We start from the raw sequence: 18,957 nt of genomic DNA on the forward strand, positions 1-18,957 counted from the left end.
TTAGAATTTTAATTATTAATTAAAAACTAACTTTCCCACCAAAAAAAATCTTCATTTCCCCACCGCCAAATGAGTAAGGCTTCAGCATTTTTTCCCCACGCTAATGAGGATTAGGCTTAACATTTTTCGGCCGCCGATAATTTCAAACGATTCTGTTTATTTTCTTAATGTTTGATGCATTTAAAATTAAACGTTGTTAATGAATCGATCTTTCAGATTCATTCTGAAGTACTTTTGAATTAAAATAAAACAGAATAAAGGAAATTAAAAATTTCTAATCTGCATAGCGTTACCCCAACTGGCGTAGAAAATTCATGCATGCGCATTGTGTTCTGATTATTGATAACTCTATTTTCAACGGATACGGACTTGGTTTTGAAGGCTTAACATATTTCCGACCGATTATTTCAAACGATTCTGTTTATTTTCTTAGAGTTTCATGCATTTAAAACTAAACATTGTTTATTAATTGACCTGTTCATGATGAATCTTAGAAAATTTTGTAGAAAACTTCTTGAGATATTACATAAATTAAGAAATATATTCTTTAGTGCCCATAAGGTTTAAATACTCAGCGACTCTGTTTTCAGTACTCATATTTAAAAAAAAATGCTTCATTTCAGTAAGAAATGCTCTTATATTAATTGCAATTTAACCATTTCCACTTTAATTTAAAGCATAAATTCTACGGTAGCTAATAGAAAATGAGAGAGATACATTTTACGTTATGGCTGAAGGCCTTTATAATATTATGAATGAATTATATGACTATCGAAATTTGAAGCTTTAAAATATTTTGATGAAGAAGCTATTAAAATAGGAGTTACATAAAATATTTAATTATTAAAATTTTAACGAGCATTAAGATTGTCGAAGTGGTTGCTCGCCAAAGGCGGATAGTATGAAATATAAAAGAAGGTAAATAAGATCAAAATCTTGCTACATTTTAAAATTTGTCCTATTTGACTGTTTATTCTATCATAAAACCCTTTGAATATATAAATTGGATAAGGTATTATACAAAAAGAAGTCGTTCAACAAATCTAGGTCGACATAATTAGAGATTTATCATAATAAAAATTTCGAATTGCTTATATTCTAGTTTTGTAAAATTTGGTAATGAATTTTATACTTCAGTTTCAATATGAATTCTCTGGCGATCAGATGAAACGCATGACCGTTCGGTCAAAAGAAAAATTTTTATAGATAAAACTTTCCTTCGAGATATAATTGTTAAATAAGCGACAGTCTAATAAAAATAACTCACTATTTGTAGTTAATCACAAATTTATACATTATTTATAAATTATTATTATATAAAATTATTAAAAATATCTTATATTATTATTTAAAATATCATTGGTTGTGACTGACATGCACAAACGAGAAACAATCTTAAATGGAAATTGGAACACTAAAACATGGCGATAGACGCGTTATTTTTTGATAGAGCATAGGGACTAGGTAATTTGAGTTTAAAAATGGCATATTGGAATATTATATTTATCAAAATCGTTTTTAAATTCTTCTAAAATTATAACCCCAAAATGCTTGCTGTCGATAAAAACAGCTTTTTTCTTTAAATCAAGATCATCCTAATGGTTTTCTATAAACACTTTCAGTGGGTCTCCTCACATGTTGGTTTAAATGGAAATGAGATAGCGGATAACTTAGCTAAGACTGCCTCAGCTGACATATTTCATGGTGATGCAACTCTAACTTATTTTGAAATCTCCTCTATCAAAAAGATGGAGTCGAGTGCACTTTGGAGAGTCCCACCTGCTCACCCTTGGTAGGAGTTCTGGTTGGTGTCACCGGCTGAATATCTCTAGAAAACAGCAAACGGCTCTCGTTTTTTGAGTGGACACACCAAATCCTTCACCTTCCAACACGGACGGAGATCTTTCCTGAATGTCCTTGGTGTAAGGCAGATCAAGCCTCCCCCAATCACATTCTTAAATATTTAAATTTTACTATTTTTGATATTTTAAGGGATCCACTATTGTTTTTGGACTTTTTAGAGATCTTTGGTTTCATGGAGGCGGTATAGCGCAGCTATAGCACCTGGGATTAGAAACAACAACAGCAACAACAGATAATCCTAAGGGCACAGTTTCCACAACGTTCGCCTTTGATGGTTATCCAAAATCTCTAAACACATCCTCTCGTTAGCTGGATTTAAAATAATTAGTACATCTGGAGAGAAATGGACGCTGGATTACGAAAAAAAAAAATATATATATATATTTGGATAAAAAAATAAACTAAAAAGGTAGCTGTCCAGAGAACGGAGAAACTTTAATGCAAAACTTACTAGTTCAGTTCACTCGACTACATAATTACAGTATACTCAAGTATATTATTATAACTATACACTGTAAAGTATTACATTATAAACTACAAACTATTACACTATGAACTACTAACTAGTATACTATGAACTATTAATTATTACTTACCGCTTTATTACTTTTTTATTGAAGGTTCCGATAATTTTTGAGGGATAACTTTTTTTTTGGATACGTTTTGACTGTTGATTAAAAAAAAAAAAGATTTTATTTTGCATTCAAAATGTTTCCTGCAGTTTTACCGAGAAGAGAATAAAGATATCATTTAACATTTCTGCAGCAAAATAACAATTTTTATTGATAAATAAAACATAATTTCGTTGAACTTCGAAAGTATATGATCACTTTTGGGAAATACCGAATGTATTTGTATTAAAATGCATTGAATGACTTTTAGAATTCTAGACAATATTTTGTCTCGTATGCAAAGATAAAGCTCAACGATAGTAACTTTTCCTGCTTTTGGTTTCTCGTATACGAAATATACAAAGAAAAAATATCGTATTTGTCAAAAAAAAAAAAAAAAAAAAATGGCCTAAAGTTTTTGACGAATCCTTAATTTCTCTTAGTCAGATAAACTAATTTTTGAAATCATGATTCTCTATCTATCTTTGAAAACAATAATTCAAAAACTCTTTAAGATAAAATGAAGGAAATTTGGAATTGGATTTAAAACCAAATTGGTATGTTTTTTTTCCTAACTTAAAAAAAAAAAAAATCTTTCAACCGGCAGTCTGTCTGTCCATCCGTCCATGCGCAAGTGAACATGATAATTAAAAAAAATCGTACACAGTTAGATGGAAAAAAGTTAGTACAAAATGTTATCATCAGATTGGTAGATTTAAATCGTAGTTTAATGCGTCGAAGAGTTGAAGACGGTTTTTCGGTCTGTGTATTTGCGTGTACGTATCGATAACTTCAAAACGAATCGATCTAGATAAATGGAATTTTGTAGTTTTACGAGTAACATTATAAATATAACATTTTGAAACCCATCGGTGAGAACGGGACTTTCAATAATCGTTCCCCCCCCCTCTGTATTAATAAGCACAAAACGCGCCATGATTATACGTTAGTAAACGAGGAAGCCGCCTGGAAAACATTTCAGCTACTTATACAATTATAAATTAAGTAAACAATTTTAATGTATTAATCATATAATACATTAAGAACCTCGTTAGTTGCAATCATACATTTTGATGAACTCAAAAACTCTGGAGTTTCTTCTAACTTTGGGGTCGAGTTGTCCAGTGTTTCAGACGTTTATTTCTTTCTGTATTTGACTCAAAATGATGGTATATGCTCCAAATAACTCATCCGTCGTTTCAAAACGGGACATAAAAGTAACAATCTAAAAAGAAATCTGCATGAACGGAAATATTGTTAACCTACGAATTGCTTAAAAGCAAAACGAATCAGCCGAATGTTGTTAAATTCGTGCAACACTCGTTACGCTATTGTTGAAAACTGAAGATAATATCATTCCCCTCCCCCCTTCCAAAATTGAGCAATATCGAGTGTTTTATTTATAATTGCAAGTGAGTATTTATAGAATAGAGATATGTTCTTTTTCTTCTCCAACAGCTGTCCGTCGTCCCCAGCCTGATCGGCATGTTCCTGCTGCTGCAGCGGTCGGACACCATGTGGAAGTTCATCAGCGGGTTCGTCTACGGCGCAGCCCTGGTGGCCCTCTTCCTCATCTCCACTTTCTTCCACTACGTGTTCTACACCAGGAGATTCAAGTGAGTGGGACGCGCGTACTTAAATAACACGAATCACTACAAAATAAGGCGTTTGGTTCTCTTTCGGCGCACCAACCTCCGACATCGAAATAATAATGAATAAATTATTCAAATGGTTAAACAATTTTGAAAAGGGTTAAAATTTTTTTCATTTGTTGCAATTCTTTTATCACTATAAGTTGAATATCAAAAATAAATTGAGACATACTAAAAATTAACATGTATAATTTTGGATATTTTATATGTATTATTTTGGGCTGTACTTCTATCTAAAATGTTCCACCGGATAGAACATAAAGTCTGAAATCGAAAAATTTTGTTGGCAGTTACTTCATGAATAATACTAAATTAATGAAATTTCTAAAATACTAAAAGAATTTTTAATTAAACGAAATATTAATGCTTTTACTCAGTAGGTTCGGAACAAACTGTTGCATAAAAATTAGCTTCACACCAAATTAAAATTTTAAAAAATTGACTTTTATTTAGCTATAATCTTTAACGTTTACAATAATTTTATATCCTTGAAAAATTTCTTTAAATTTGATAAATTTTTAAATGCATTTTACAACAATATTTTCTTTGTTTTGTAATATGAATTCATTATTTGGGTACGCATTGTCATTGAAATATAAAGAGTAAATTTTTAAAAATAATATAAAGGCGGATCGATCAAGTCTAAAACATTCATTATTTTGCTACAACGTTTTGCACTATGAGTAAGAATTTCCTTTAAATTATTTACACTTAAGATTTCAGACATGCAAAAGGATTTTAAGACAGAAGACACCAAGCAGAGTATATCAAGATGAAATGACAGTTTAATTTGACATTTAGGATTATTGAAATGATTCGAATTAGTAGAAACTAAAATTTTAAAGAAATTGGGAAATAACCTAAGCATTTATATCCGAAAAAAAAAAATCTACGATTTCAGTCGTTTCCCTCCGGTCAATAATTAGAAACAGTTATTTGTACTAGAAATGTTTGAAATTCAAGGAATTTCATATCTAGCTTTGAAATTGAAAATTTAAGGCTACATAATTTTTTTTAATTGTGTTTCACCTATATTCTCTCTAGAAATATTTTTTTAGCAGCACTGCTTATTTCTGAGTAGGCATGTCGTCATTGGTGGCAACTTTATCTTCTCTGAAATGACAAGATAAGCAAGAAATCTACTTAAAACTTTGGACACAAAACCTTTTAAACAATGCTATTTTTTTAAAATTCGGAATTGCCTTTGAATTAATGAATTTATTTTATCAAAACTTCTAATGTGAATCGCTAATAAATTCATGAAAAGACCATTGTTCGTTAATAGACGTAGATTTAATGCGATGCAATTCGTTAACTTTTCGAAATAATGTGGCTTTCTAGCTTTTTGCAAAAGCTGCACAAATCTTTTAAAGCAAGTTATATAAATAAAAAGCCAGTCCAGTTTTGGTCCAGTTTTTAACAGTGGATTGTTAAATATGCGATGATTATAAGAACCCTCCATATTGAAAGACTATAGGACCTTTAACATCTAAAACAGTCCTCGAAAGTTGGTCAAATGCAACTCGCCCTAACATAAGAAAAAATTCTTAAACTTAATATTTTTTACCACAATTTTAGAAGACATTTAACCTTATAATTTTGAATTTTTAAGTCTGCGAAATAGTTTTCATTAATTAAAAAATATGTGCCAAAAAACATGTTCCGTATAGATTGTCGAAGAGAGGATTTGATTGCGCCCAAAGTTTTTAAAAAAATAAGCAACTTATATTAACAAATGCTACCCTAATTTATTCCGAAAGAATAAAACTTGATAATCATACAAAGTGATAAATATTTTACTAAATTTACTGGAGTTATCTAGCTTTTTATGTTGTTAAAACATGATAACGCTTAAAAAAACATTTTTAGCATATTTGCAATCACTGAAAAAGAGTATACATAATAATACTATGAATCTGTATGACTTTCTTTATAATGAGTGTTTAAGTATACCTGGAAAATTTCATATTGATGCGCTTAACCATTTCTGTTTAATCCTGAGCGCAAGCTCTGAAAATATAGTATTCCAAAGAATGACTTTAAAATAAGAAAAAAAAAAATCCTTTATTAAACTTCTCTATCTACGAATACCACGATCAAATACCACTGACCTTCACATTTCCGAGCAAAAAGTCAACCATGACCTTTACATTTTTGGCTATATCTTTTAAACTAAGCAACATACACGCATGTGCCATGCCTTAAAATGTTCAGAATGGTTTCGACTATCAAATAAAATCATAAAAATGTTTTCGAAAAATTACAGGTTTAGAAATCTTACAGCCTCTTAATAGCAACATTTCAACATTATAACTAGTTTTCTTAATGGGCGAATCATTTGCTTATTTATCCTCCATTGGCACTTGTTAAGCATCTATACATAGAATAAAAAGAAGTCTCCTGAAAGTGTCTCTATGTTTGAACTCGAAAAACTCGAGAAATATTTAACTGATATTGGAGATATTAAAACCATTTTGTACGGCATTTATTGGAGAAGGTTTTAATATATTGAAATCCTATCAAAATTAAAAAAGGAGTTTTATAATTTTGATTTTAATTATTTTCTTACTACGATTCGCGCATGCGTAAAACACTTGTCCGCAAAATGCGCATGTGCAAATAGCAAGAGCTGTAGTATATTCATAGGCGATACACTTCTTTGTTTACCTCTGTTTGTTAGTCAATCATGGGAGAACGGCTGAACGGAATTGGATGAAATTTAGCACAAAGATAGATTATAGTCTGGGATAGGACATTAGCCGTTCTGGCGTGAATAATAACCGGAATAAATAGCTATTATTTATTCCGGTTTATTGAGTAGTTAATTTTTTATTAATTAAAAACTAATTTCCCCGCCAAAAATCTTTTCATTTCCCCACTTCCAAATGAGTAAGACTTCAGTCTTTTTTTTCCGATGCTAACGATGTTAGGTTTAACATGTTTTCGACCGATTATTTCAAACGATTTGGTTTATTTTCTTAGTGTTTGATGCCTTTAAAATTAAACATTGTTAATTAATCGATTTTTCGGATACATTCTGAAGTACTTTTAAATTAAAATAAAACAGAATAAAGGAAATTAAAAATTTCCAATCTTCATTGCGTTACCCCAACTGGCGTAGAAAATTCACACATTTGCGTGCGTTACTCCAATTGGCATTGAAAATTCAAGCATGCGCAGTTTGTTCTTATTGTTGACAACTGTATTTTCATTTTAATTAAAAGTTTAAAAATTATGTGTATTACACTGTTGTAGCTATCTCGATCGATGAATAAAATAGACTTGATTAAAAAAAAATATGGACTTGATTTGAATCTTCTGCTAGCCCAACTCCACAAGGGCCGCAATATAGCTCTGGCTGTAGCTTCCTCTGACATTGCTGCAACTTTGCTTAAGGGTGGCCAGACAGCACATTCCGATTTTAAATTGCCGTTTAATCTTGCAAGCAAAGATACCACAACATGCAACATCACCAAAAACAGCGGCCGGGGAGTCCTTTTGTACCAGTGGAAGTTAATAGTATGGGACGATTGCATAATGTCGCACAAGCATGTATTAGAGGCGTTAAACAGCAGCCTGCAGGGTATCCGCGGCAACAAGGCGATAATAGGCGGCGTTGTCGTTTTGCTCACAATGAGCTATTTGCAATTTTAGTGAGAACTTGCGAACTATCAAACCCCCTCCAACTGTGGAATAAATACAAGGACGCTTTATCAGAAGATATCGTGTATAGGTTGGATGGCACTCACAATGATCTAATCATTAACGGAGCTAGGTATTGATTGAGGCGCAAGATGCCCAGGTCAGTTCGCATACCTATACATCAAAATTTCTACGCGAACAAAGTCGCAAGTGATAGCTAGTTTTAAATAAATATATATATGATGTCGGTTACATCTCATTAAAAAGAAAATGAATTCTTCCTTTTTTTTCTATGTTCGTTGGTTTTTCAATTTAGCTATTTTCTTTGCAGATGACAAAAACAATAAAAAGACTTTCTGAATATTGCAAGCATTTAAAAATATTCTTACATGAATATTTTTCTGTTTATTTTAGTTGTAATATTTTAATATAAAGTAAAGTACGTGGTAAAAGGAAGACAGTAAAGGTTTCTAAAAACAGTAAAAATATATTTAGAATATCTCAAAATTGTCTGTTCTTAATGTTACTTTTTCCTTTTAAAGATGTAAAAGATGGTTCATTCAATTTCGTAAGAAATAAATAAAGTATTTCGATATTTAAATTATTTCCCTCATATAAAATAGAATAAATAAAAAAATATTTCTACATTTTTAAAAAAATAATTAATAATTATTTTTAAATTTAAAAATGATAATCGAAAAAAAAAAAACTTTCTATAAAAACAACAAAACATTAACTTTATTAAAAACGGTTGTCCTTTCAAATTATATAATAAATGAAATATATTTCTTATGCATTGGATAACTGATCTGCGAAATCAAAGAAAATGAGCAGACAAGTGTTACTATTACATAATCGATTTCAATGAAAGACCTGTATCATTAATTTTTCATCTCTACATATTTTTAGACGTTTTGCCAGAAATTTTCTAGTTCCAAGATGCTCCCAAGAGACTTTCTATTTATATTTTTACAAAATCGATAAAATGAAATGAGTGACACCGTACTTAAATCTTCTTTGAAGAATTTATAGAGATCAGACAGTCTGAAAAGTAGCCTTAGATAAAATGAATTTTTTTATTTTGATCCAGCAATATGTACTATTTTACTTTATTGTTATGAATTTTCTTTTTTTTTACACACAAAAAAATATATCATTCGGCAACAGAGCATTTTCAACAATCGTTTTGAAATATATCTACGTAAAGATACCGTTTCATAGCATTGCAGTATAAAGACAAAAAGCTGAGTGATCCAACGTTATGCATATTAAAACACTGAATGCCATTCTAATTTCACATGGTGAGCCCGTCTGGCCAACATAATTTTCCATTATGCGCTGAATATTTTGGTGAAATAATAATTACAACAGACAAATTAATTTGCGTTCTCATCCGTCATGCATTTATTTCACTAAGATCATCAGCTCCCCACACTATAGAGCTGAAATGCATTAGAATTTAATAACGACTTTAAAAGTGAAAAAAAAAAACACAAAAAAAACATTGAATATTTATTCGAATTATGTGTTTCTAGTAATCTTGATTTCTCCGGACACCGATGCTCTCCTGGTGCTATGAACATGCTCAGTACCGGTCACTGGTTGACCCCCCCCCCCATCCATGGCATTCAACGTAATAAATGTGTTCTCCATTATGATAAGAGTGCTCCTCTTACGCAACCGTATGCATTCCATAATAGATGCGTATTAAGATTTTTAATAAAAATTTCATTTTTACTTCCATATAATAGATGTATGGAGAAATTTTGTGTAAAATCAGTCTGTCCCTTTGTCTGTCTGTGACCAGGATCATTCCAAAACCCTTTGAGCTGGACTAATGAAATTTTGTATTTCGTAATATATCATAAATATTTCGTAACTATTGTACGCTAATGCCATGTAAGGTGTTCTCTGGAGTAACATATTTATTAGAAAGTTTTGAGGAGACAACTCCAATTACTAATCCTAATTATACATAACTATTACTATTCCTAATTATACATAACTATTACTATTGCTATTATTATTCCTAATTATTAATAACAAGCACAACTTTCGCCACTGATTGATTACTAACCGTAATCAATCTTTATCTCACTATTTCACTATTTCAAGTAGCATCGAATATTTTAGGAGAGGATAAAAAATAGTATTAATTAAGCCGACAGAATTTTACTGCTATAGTAAAATGAAACGACTTCCAAATAAGCTCTCCCAAAATTTTCTCATATTCCCTAGTAAGGATGTCATTTTTCGCCCCGCTAGCCTAAAATTGCGGACCTTTAGGAAGATCGTGAGTGTTCAGTTTTTTATTTACATAACGCATGATTGCTGCATGCTTTGTAGTATAGTAAAGAAAACTGGTGTATTCATTACTTCTCATTGGCGTGAATCTAGCTTGTGATCTTTGGTGATTTATCACTAACATGCAGTGAATACACAAGCACTAGAAAATGAAATATGCATTTTGGACGCCTTTTTTTCCTCGCCAATTCAAACAAAAACTCTGAGAAAATAGCAATATCATTTTCTCAAGATCATATTCCATTTATTTTAGTCACTGCGTTTTTGAATGATCGTTTCTATGCATACAAAAGTACATACAGACGACAATCTATCTCTAGATGGATTTGGCTCCAAATCTGATCTGATCATTTCAGCCTATGTAGCCAAATTTTGTCCATTAACTCCTTGCGTTATTTAATTATCGTGCTCATTTGTATTCAAGATAAGATTTCCTCTGAATGGATTTAATTCAAAAATTGAATAGAAATCCACAAATTTAGTGAGAAGACTACATATCAAATCTCATATTCTTAGCTTAAAAGCGTTCACTTATCATATTAACTAACAAACATGATTCCCAAAACGTGTTTTTCGAAATATGGGAGGTTTGAAACGTAGCGATCTGTCAAAATCTCGAGTTCGAATTTTCTGACTATTACAATATTTTCTCTTTGCATGTTTCGTATACTAGAAAATCAAAATGATTTATAATTACTATCTAACTTACTAATTACTACTTATATGTGGAGGTAATCAAGAGGTATTATATGTTTTGCATATATGAAGGCAAAACTGAATGAAGTTGCACTGCATGCATTTTACGAATCTTGGCCAATAAGTTTTGATTCAAAAATTGGCATATGTTAACATCGGGTGGATTCAAAAATTGGCATAGAATTTTTTTAAAAACAAAATTAGGTTTCGGAATATTGAGTGGTTTAAGTAATTATTTCCACTAATAAAAGAAAACAGGTCTCCCGATAGATCCAAAATTACTTTCACCTTAGTTAAATTTTGAAATTATCCCTTGGGTACATTTGACTGCTGTCATACACTTGTTTACCCGAAGTTAGATAGTGACGAGTTTAATTCTTCATTCAATCTTACAAAATCTACTGCCTTTATGTACTGTTATCCTGCTGTTATCCCGAGCGATGACAATACCTAAGATATGATTGTCACAAATTAACTAATGAAATTTGTTGAAAAAAAATTTATGGGCACAGATAGCGTGCTTAAAAAATAAAATATATAAATAAAAAAAATTGAAGCACAATTTAGAGAAGAATATATATAAACATAAAAAGGTTTGTTTCCTTGAGGTGGGGGTCTTCTTTATCCATAACGTTCACTAAGATTTAAATAAAAAAAATGTTATGCGGAATAGAAAATAAAATTGATTCTGAGGAAATATCAGCAGTAATCCCTAAATGGAGTGAAAATAATAAGAATCAATATAAATATAAAATAATAAAAGTTTCAGATTTCAGCTGATTGATTTTTGTTACATTCCATCATAAACAAAATAAATATGAATAAATGTGAGGTTTGGATTAAATAAATTTTTATTTGTGCTTGAATTTTTCCTATAACGATAGACCCATTTAAATATTAAAAAATCAGTCTGTCTGAATTGCCGCATTGTTTGAATCCAATACAGATTTTAGCGTTACAGATTTCGTTGATTCCGTTTTATAGATTTTATGCATCAGTAAATTAAATCTTTCCCAAAATGATTTTTTTTCAAATAAACTAATATGCAATGGTTTAATGACTGCAGACATCAGATCCTGGGAGGTTGAAAAGATGATAGCAGAAAAGAGATACCCAGTCGCAGAAAATAAACATTATCGCTTGCTCGTATTTTCTATGCTGTGTTTTCGAAATAAAACTAGTCTCTATAATTTCTGGTTCATATAATCTTGCAATTTATTTAGTTGTCCCGCGTTAGCATTTTAGTTTCACATTCTTATGTAACACCATGAAAACTAGCCACAACAAGCCACCGGGCATTCTGTAGTTTGAAAGTGGACCCTATTACGGTGTAGCTTATGCTTAGAGAAACCGATTTGCCGCAGTGTGAATGGAAACTTGAATTCTCGTGAACTTTCTGCATTATTTAAAATTGTTGTTTTGTCACTTTACTATTGGTCCTGATATTCTTATGAAATCAAATATCATTATCCACTCTCGGTCTTTCTCGTTGCAGCTCCCTAAGAACAATGTCATTTTTTTTTGTCACTTTACTGTGTGTTCTGATATTCTTATTAAACTAAATATCATATCTTTTCCCGGTATTTCCTGTAGTAATTCTCCAAGAAGAATGTCAAAAAACGTTATACATCACGCACTTGATTATTTTATCTTAGTCTTATTTGCATATAAAGTTTTCATAAAATGAATTTATGCCTTTAAAGAGCTTACATAACAATAACGCCTAGCGTAACGTTATTTTCCTGTTGGAATCTGCATCGTTTGACATTGATTTTTATTACAGAATGCATGGCACCGTAGTTTGAACATTTTTCATGGAAGTCAAATTCTAAATAAAATTTATATTTGCGAGTAAAAGCAATGGAGAAAATGTTATCAATATTGTCTGATTTCATGAGTATCTAAATTTATATAATTTTTTTGAAATATTAATTCATTTTTAAGTATGAAAAGAATCATTAGTTGCAATTTTTTGTATATCCGTAGAACTATGAGTTTTATTTGCTTCTGTTGCAGGCCTCTTAAAGAAATTCTTCATATGTGTGATCGTGCCATTATTTATATATTTATTGCAGCATCTTATACACCATGGTGAGTTAAATCTTTTATTTCTATCAAATAAGTTTAATATGTTGTCTTTTTTTTTCAAAATAAGTCTAATATTGAATATTAAACTAATATTCAATATATTAGCTTAATATTCCCATTATATAATATTTTCACGAAGATGTAAACAACTATGCCGTCAATTTAAACATATAATTAGATTTATTAGAACGAAGCAACTGGCAACAGCACGAGACTGAGAACTTACCCATCACTGATGGGACTCAGCTTTCATACAAATCTAGAATGTTCGAGGACAATCCAATTTGAATATTTTAAAAAGATCTAAAACCTTCCAGATCCTCCAGAAGTTTTTAAATTTTAATTTAATAATAATTATCGGGTAAATGTGAGTTAATCCAGGATTTTTATTGTCGTTTTTGATCTCAACACATCAAAATAATTAGGAATGGATATATTTCCTATCTGAAGTAAATGAGATGTTGAAATTTGTTGATCATAATACGGATTGTAGCACATTTTTCAGTTTTATTTATTTATTACTGTTTATGATGCATGTTATGTTTAAAGATTTTTGTTTTTGTTTATAATCATTTTTATAAATAGAGCACTATTGCCATATTTTTTTTTACAATATGAATACATAAAACGTTGACATGGGTGGTACATAAATTGCTCTTATTACTTTTTGTGGAATGACAACAGTTAAATGCAAACAAACCGCCATATAAACGTTTCAGACTCTTAATTGAAATTTGCAAAAAAAATTCTAACTTCATTGAACTTTTTTACAGCTGTAACTGTAAAAATGATTTAACTGGAGCTACAAAAATATTATTAGAAATTATCTTGAGAGGACTCGCCTGTTTTACCAAGTTAGTATATCACCACAAACTCTATTTAGTCAGAGGGTAAAAAAAATAAAGAGAATCAAAATTATAATTGAAAGGACTTAATCATCGCGAAAAGAATAATTGTTATGATTTGCCTATGGAAATTGATATTCATATCTTCTGAAATTATTATATCACAAAAATGGTTTTTGCATTATCTTAAAATTAAAAAAAAATGCTTTTTAAGTGATATTATGTAAAAAAATTTTTCAGAAATGAAATTATGATTTGGTAGTATGTTTTTAATGTTATTATAGAATTCAAACGCATCCATGAAAACACTCAATAGCGTGCTTTTGCCAATGCTAAAATTATTTAAAGATAAAATATAAGCGATAAATCGATATCTACCATCACAAATTTCTTGTTATCATGTGAGAACATTACTTGTTTTAAGTCATCTAGTATCATTCCGGCAGAAAAAACATCATGTCTTCACATGACATATTTCGGAATCACCAACATTTAGAAAAGTGATGGTTTTTAACCGTTTGAAATCGATCGAATTATAAAGTTTTTTTTTCTCGAGGCCAGAATTTTTTTTAGTGAAAAACTAGTTTAAATCGGTTTTAAACAATCAAGTGACTATCAGATTACGCACGCGTCGATACTTAGAAAATGATGTCCCTCCTCCCATCTCAAAATCGTTCGAGCTTTAAAATTTTTTTTGTTAGCTAGAAAAATTGAATATATACATATATATAACTTTCGCTACCTCCCTACAATATTTCGCGATCATTCCCATTTTCTTCTCTGTGCTTCTTCGAGTGATAACTCTTTATGACCCTGCCCTTTATTGGCGAGACAGGAGAATCGGGTACATTGCGGACATTTGGGTACATTGCAACTCTTTGTCTGCGATAAGTCGCGAATGTGACAACCTTCTTTATCATTTTCAAATAATCCTAAAAGTGAAAAATTGATGCCTCAAAAGCGATAAATCGACAATTTTCTGCCCTTGCATTTTGTAGCTTCAAAAACCTCAAACCAAAACAACATCATTTTCTTATACGATAAAAAAAATTACTTCCTTTGGACATTAATCTCGAAGCAGAATTTTCACTCCCACTTTTATCTTGTTTCCTATACACTTTTTAACTATCACTCACTGCAATTAATAGGTAGATTCAATTAAAGTTATGTCTTTCAGCCCAATCAAAAAATTAGGTGAAATTAAAAAAAAATCACCATATTAATCATTTAACAGTCTAAATAGTCAATAACCTGGCTCGCCAAATATGTAGATTGATTTACGATGTATAGTAAAATATTTGGATAGTTTTTTTCTTTATTTTTGCTAATGAATTCCATTTGAATGTTAATCCCCCTTGAATATTATTAATCCATCAATATATTTCCAAGCACTTAATAGTATTCGGGAAAATTAATTGCAGATCTCCATCTCAAATTACTTGAAAGATTCACTAGGCATAAACGAAGGTAATATATATCACATAAAAAAAAAAGCAACTAACTTGGAAAAAGTTGGAACTGTTCTTTGATTCGCTTTGCTTTATTCGTCCGACAATTATAAAAACCTTTGAACCTGATTCATGTGTAGATCCACAAGAATCTTTGCTTTGTCATGAAAATATTCAGTCTATCCATTTTTCCCCTTCATTGATTTTTTCAGGCTGCTGTTGAAAGACGCCGAGAGGAATTTTTGGACGCAAAACCTTAGTTGGATCGTTTGGACAATGGCTGTGCTGGGAATCACTTACCAATACTTCTTCCATGAAAGGTAAATAAACCACCTGTCGCTTTCACTTGTCAAGATATTGATACTTCCATGCATTATAGAACAAGGCACTTGTCTAGTTACTAGATACTTGCAGGTTACAACGTACATGCTATTTTAAATCAGTAATAAGTTTAGAACGGTAAAAAGGCTTGACATGTTTTTCTTCCAGAAATGTTTAATAATTCACGAATCATGTTTACTTATACAAAGAAATATATAGAAAAAAGTTTGGTGTCCATTAAAAAAAATAAAACGGCCTTGTTATTTTGATGATTATGCCTTCTTTGAATATATTAACATGAAAAACGTAAAATACTAGGAGAAAGATGGAATTCGGTATGTCATTTTTATTTCAAAATTGAGGCAGCATAATCAAGGAATGATTCTTGCACCAATAAAACAAACTAAATAAAACCAAAATTGAAGATTGCTATCAAATTTTAAATGAAATCCAACGACGGAAAGTCTATCTATCGGTCCGTGTACAGTCGTCAGCAAAAATGATGGAACACCCGCTGTAACTTTCATGTTTATTATCGCATCTTCACAAAATTGGGGTCGATTTAAATAGTTCCAGAGGACAGGTTTGTTTAGACAGATTAAATAAGTAAATTAATATATTTAATTAATTAGTATCCATAAATTTTTCCATTACACCTATTTTTTCCGTAGTCGATTGCTCCTCATGAAAATAGCAACCAAAATTTTTTTTTGTAAGCTTCTGATGAAAATTTCAAGAGTTATAAAGTTTTGAAAAATAGTGCGTTGTTAATTAATATCAAATTTCGCATTAAATTCGTCTTGGAATTTATTGTCTGTCCGTATATTAATCCATTCGAGATGATTTTAAAAAATTTAACAAGCTGAATGCCTGAATTTTAGAATATGATTTTAATATTAATTCTTTTTTACAAGTGTCAACTTGTTAATCTAAACAGACAATGAAAAGATGTATTAGTCCATAAATTCGATTCTCTCTCATTTAAAGTGAACTTAAGCTGAAACCAAATCATATAATTGAAATATTAAAGAAATTGAAGGAATGACATTATCACTGTTTTGATATTGCTATTTGAAATTGTATCTTGTGATAAAATCTAAATGATAATTTGTTTTTTAGAACTTTAGAAGCGTTTCACAAAGTTTATAATCTTAGAGAAAAGTTTTTAGAAATACGAATTATTTTACAAGTATGTGAACTAATTTTAAAATAATTTTTTGTTGACTTACACTGAACAAGGCCTAATTTAATACTTATTTTGTGATTTCATAGTTCTATTAATTAAAAACTTTTAATTTTTTGTACAATATTTCAAGAAAAATGCTGTTTTACTTTTATTGACTGATATTTTTTTGAAGAAATAATTTGCAATGTTCCCTGGAAAATTTTTCACCGCTAATATAGTTTACAGTTTGTTTCTTTTTTCAGTATTTCTGAATATGGCAAACTTTATGTCATATATGAGTCATATGCAGAAAAGATCACGTGAAAAATGAGATGCCTCTTTCATCATTTCGGCTGTTTAATCAATTTTAATATTCATGCTATTGCATAAATCAATCATTTATGATTTTTATTATAGAATTTAAACAGAAAAATCTTACTAACAGAAGTAGTTTATAGTTTTAGTTTTTAAACAACCAATTGAAAAATAAAATAAAATGGATAATAAATAAGATCTCCAAAATTACAATTTCTATAAAATGATAATGAATTGTTTTATTCTACCATTTTCCCATGAACATTATATGGAAGAGAGAAAAAATGCAGTACATTTGTCATGTTTCTTAGAAAATAAAATGAGCATGAAAATAAGCATATTATGTAAAAAAAAAAGAAAGTTTTAAAGGCAATGAATGTTACAGTAACAAATAAAACATAATTTTAAAATTAAACATAGCAATTTTTTTTGAGAAATAATGCATTTTATTTATTTTTTTTATTTTTCTACTTAGGTACAAAACATTAGAAACATTATTTTATCTCATCATTGGAATAACACCAGGATATGCATGGTTTTACATGGTAAGATGGGTTTTTTTAATGACATCTTTTCTACTTAAACATTTGCAAACAAAATCATTTGCTTACTTTCTTAGAAGAAAATATTTAATCTTAACAGACTTTTAAAGCATATCCTAAATATTCTGAAGCAAAAATAGCTGATTTATTGTTACACTTTCGGAAATAAAATGAGCAAAAAGAAGTTAAAACGCCATAAAAAGTTAATTGGAGAACAGATCTTATCTTCTATCTTTTATCTTCGGCGAAAATAAAATGTATATTCGCTTGAAACCATTTGATAACTAATCGTAAAAAGAGAAACGATTATTTAACAGATAAAGATGACCATGACTTTTTAGACAGCAAGATCATTTACTATTTCTTTTTATAGTTGGATTAATGAAGGATAACAAACCTTCATTGCGAGTTCGACTATTATGAAATGAGAAAAATTGAAGGTACTAATTTTTCTATAATTAACTCATTGAGGACATCATAAATTTTAATGCAGAACACTTCCCAAATAAAATTTAAATGGGCATTGAATTATACATTCTGTGCGTAAATACACGAGTTCCAAAGGTATTTGAATGCTTCTCGTACATTTCATCCTTCTCCTCTATTTCCTTTCATGAGAAATACTTCAATAATATTTTGAAATAAAACGTTCATTCTTCTCTAAATCTATGTAAATTTAATTTGTAAAAATGCTGCTCCTTTTTGTTGGTTATACATCTGAAATATTTCACAAAAGTATTTGAACATTTATGGAAAAAAGAACGGATCATAAATTTACATTAATTCTTTCTTTCTTTCGATTGAATGAGATTACTTAAATCTCTACTAATAATAAACATGAATAGGTGTGCATATTGGTTTCCTACAGCAGAGATCGTTAGATTTAGATCTACTTAATTTGGTCCAAATATACTTAGGGAGGTAGAAAAGTACATCTCGGTTTTAAAGTTTCTTAAAATTAAAAAAAATATTTTTAAACTTATTTTACAGCAAGATATTTCACAACTGTTGTTGCAAATATTTCATCCTAAAATTTTTCTTTCATTTTTGATGATAAAGGAATGTAATTATAGCTTATTTCCAAATATAGATGAGTTGTATTGTTAAATTGTTATACTTACAATTAAAATTGAACTTCACAAAAAATGAATGACGAAATTTTTTTAAAGATTGTCCATTTTTAAGCATTGCTGCTTTTGAATGTAATATAATTAGACGTATTAAAATCTATTGTCGTTCTTATCGCTTTGAAATTACTTTCTTATCTAAAATTAAATAAATTTTAAATAATTTTTTTTCTTGAATTGGAGCATTTGATGTGCATTTCGGAGATATATTTTTTGAAATTTCAATTAAAATTATAATTAATTAAAAATTAAGCAAAATTTTGGAGTTTTTCCACAATAACTTCGAAAATATTACAGTAAAAAAAAAAAAAAGAATTTTTACATCATCCTAATATTCA

At 29.7% G+C, this 18,957-nt stretch overlaps 1 protein-coding gene across 1 annotated transcript in view; it reads left to right on the plus strand.

Annotated features, from left to right (window-relative positions):
* Positions 1-18,957, plus strand: part of LOC129988512 (monocyte to macrophage differentiation factor 2-like) — a 51,026-nt gene that overhangs the window by 29,456 nt on the left and 2,613 nt on the right. The window contains exons 3-6 of the mRNA XM_056096757.1: positions 3,933-4,090; positions 12,785-12,859; positions 15,362-15,469; positions 17,426-17,495. Coding sequence (XP_055952732.1) covers positions 3,933-4,090; positions 12,785-12,859; positions 15,362-15,469; positions 17,426-17,495 — 411 coding nt within the window. The remainder of the gene's footprint in view (positions 1-3,932; positions 4,091-12,784; positions 12,860-15,361; positions 15,470-17,425; positions 17,496-18,957) is intronic.

Source organism: Argiope bruennichi, chromosome 10 (assembly GCF_947563725.1).
Source record: "Argiope bruennichi chromosome 10, qqArgBrue1.1, whole genome shotgun sequence".
Classification (NCBI taxonomy): Eukaryota; Metazoa; Arthropoda; class Arachnida; order Araneae; family Araneidae; genus Argiope; species Argiope bruennichi.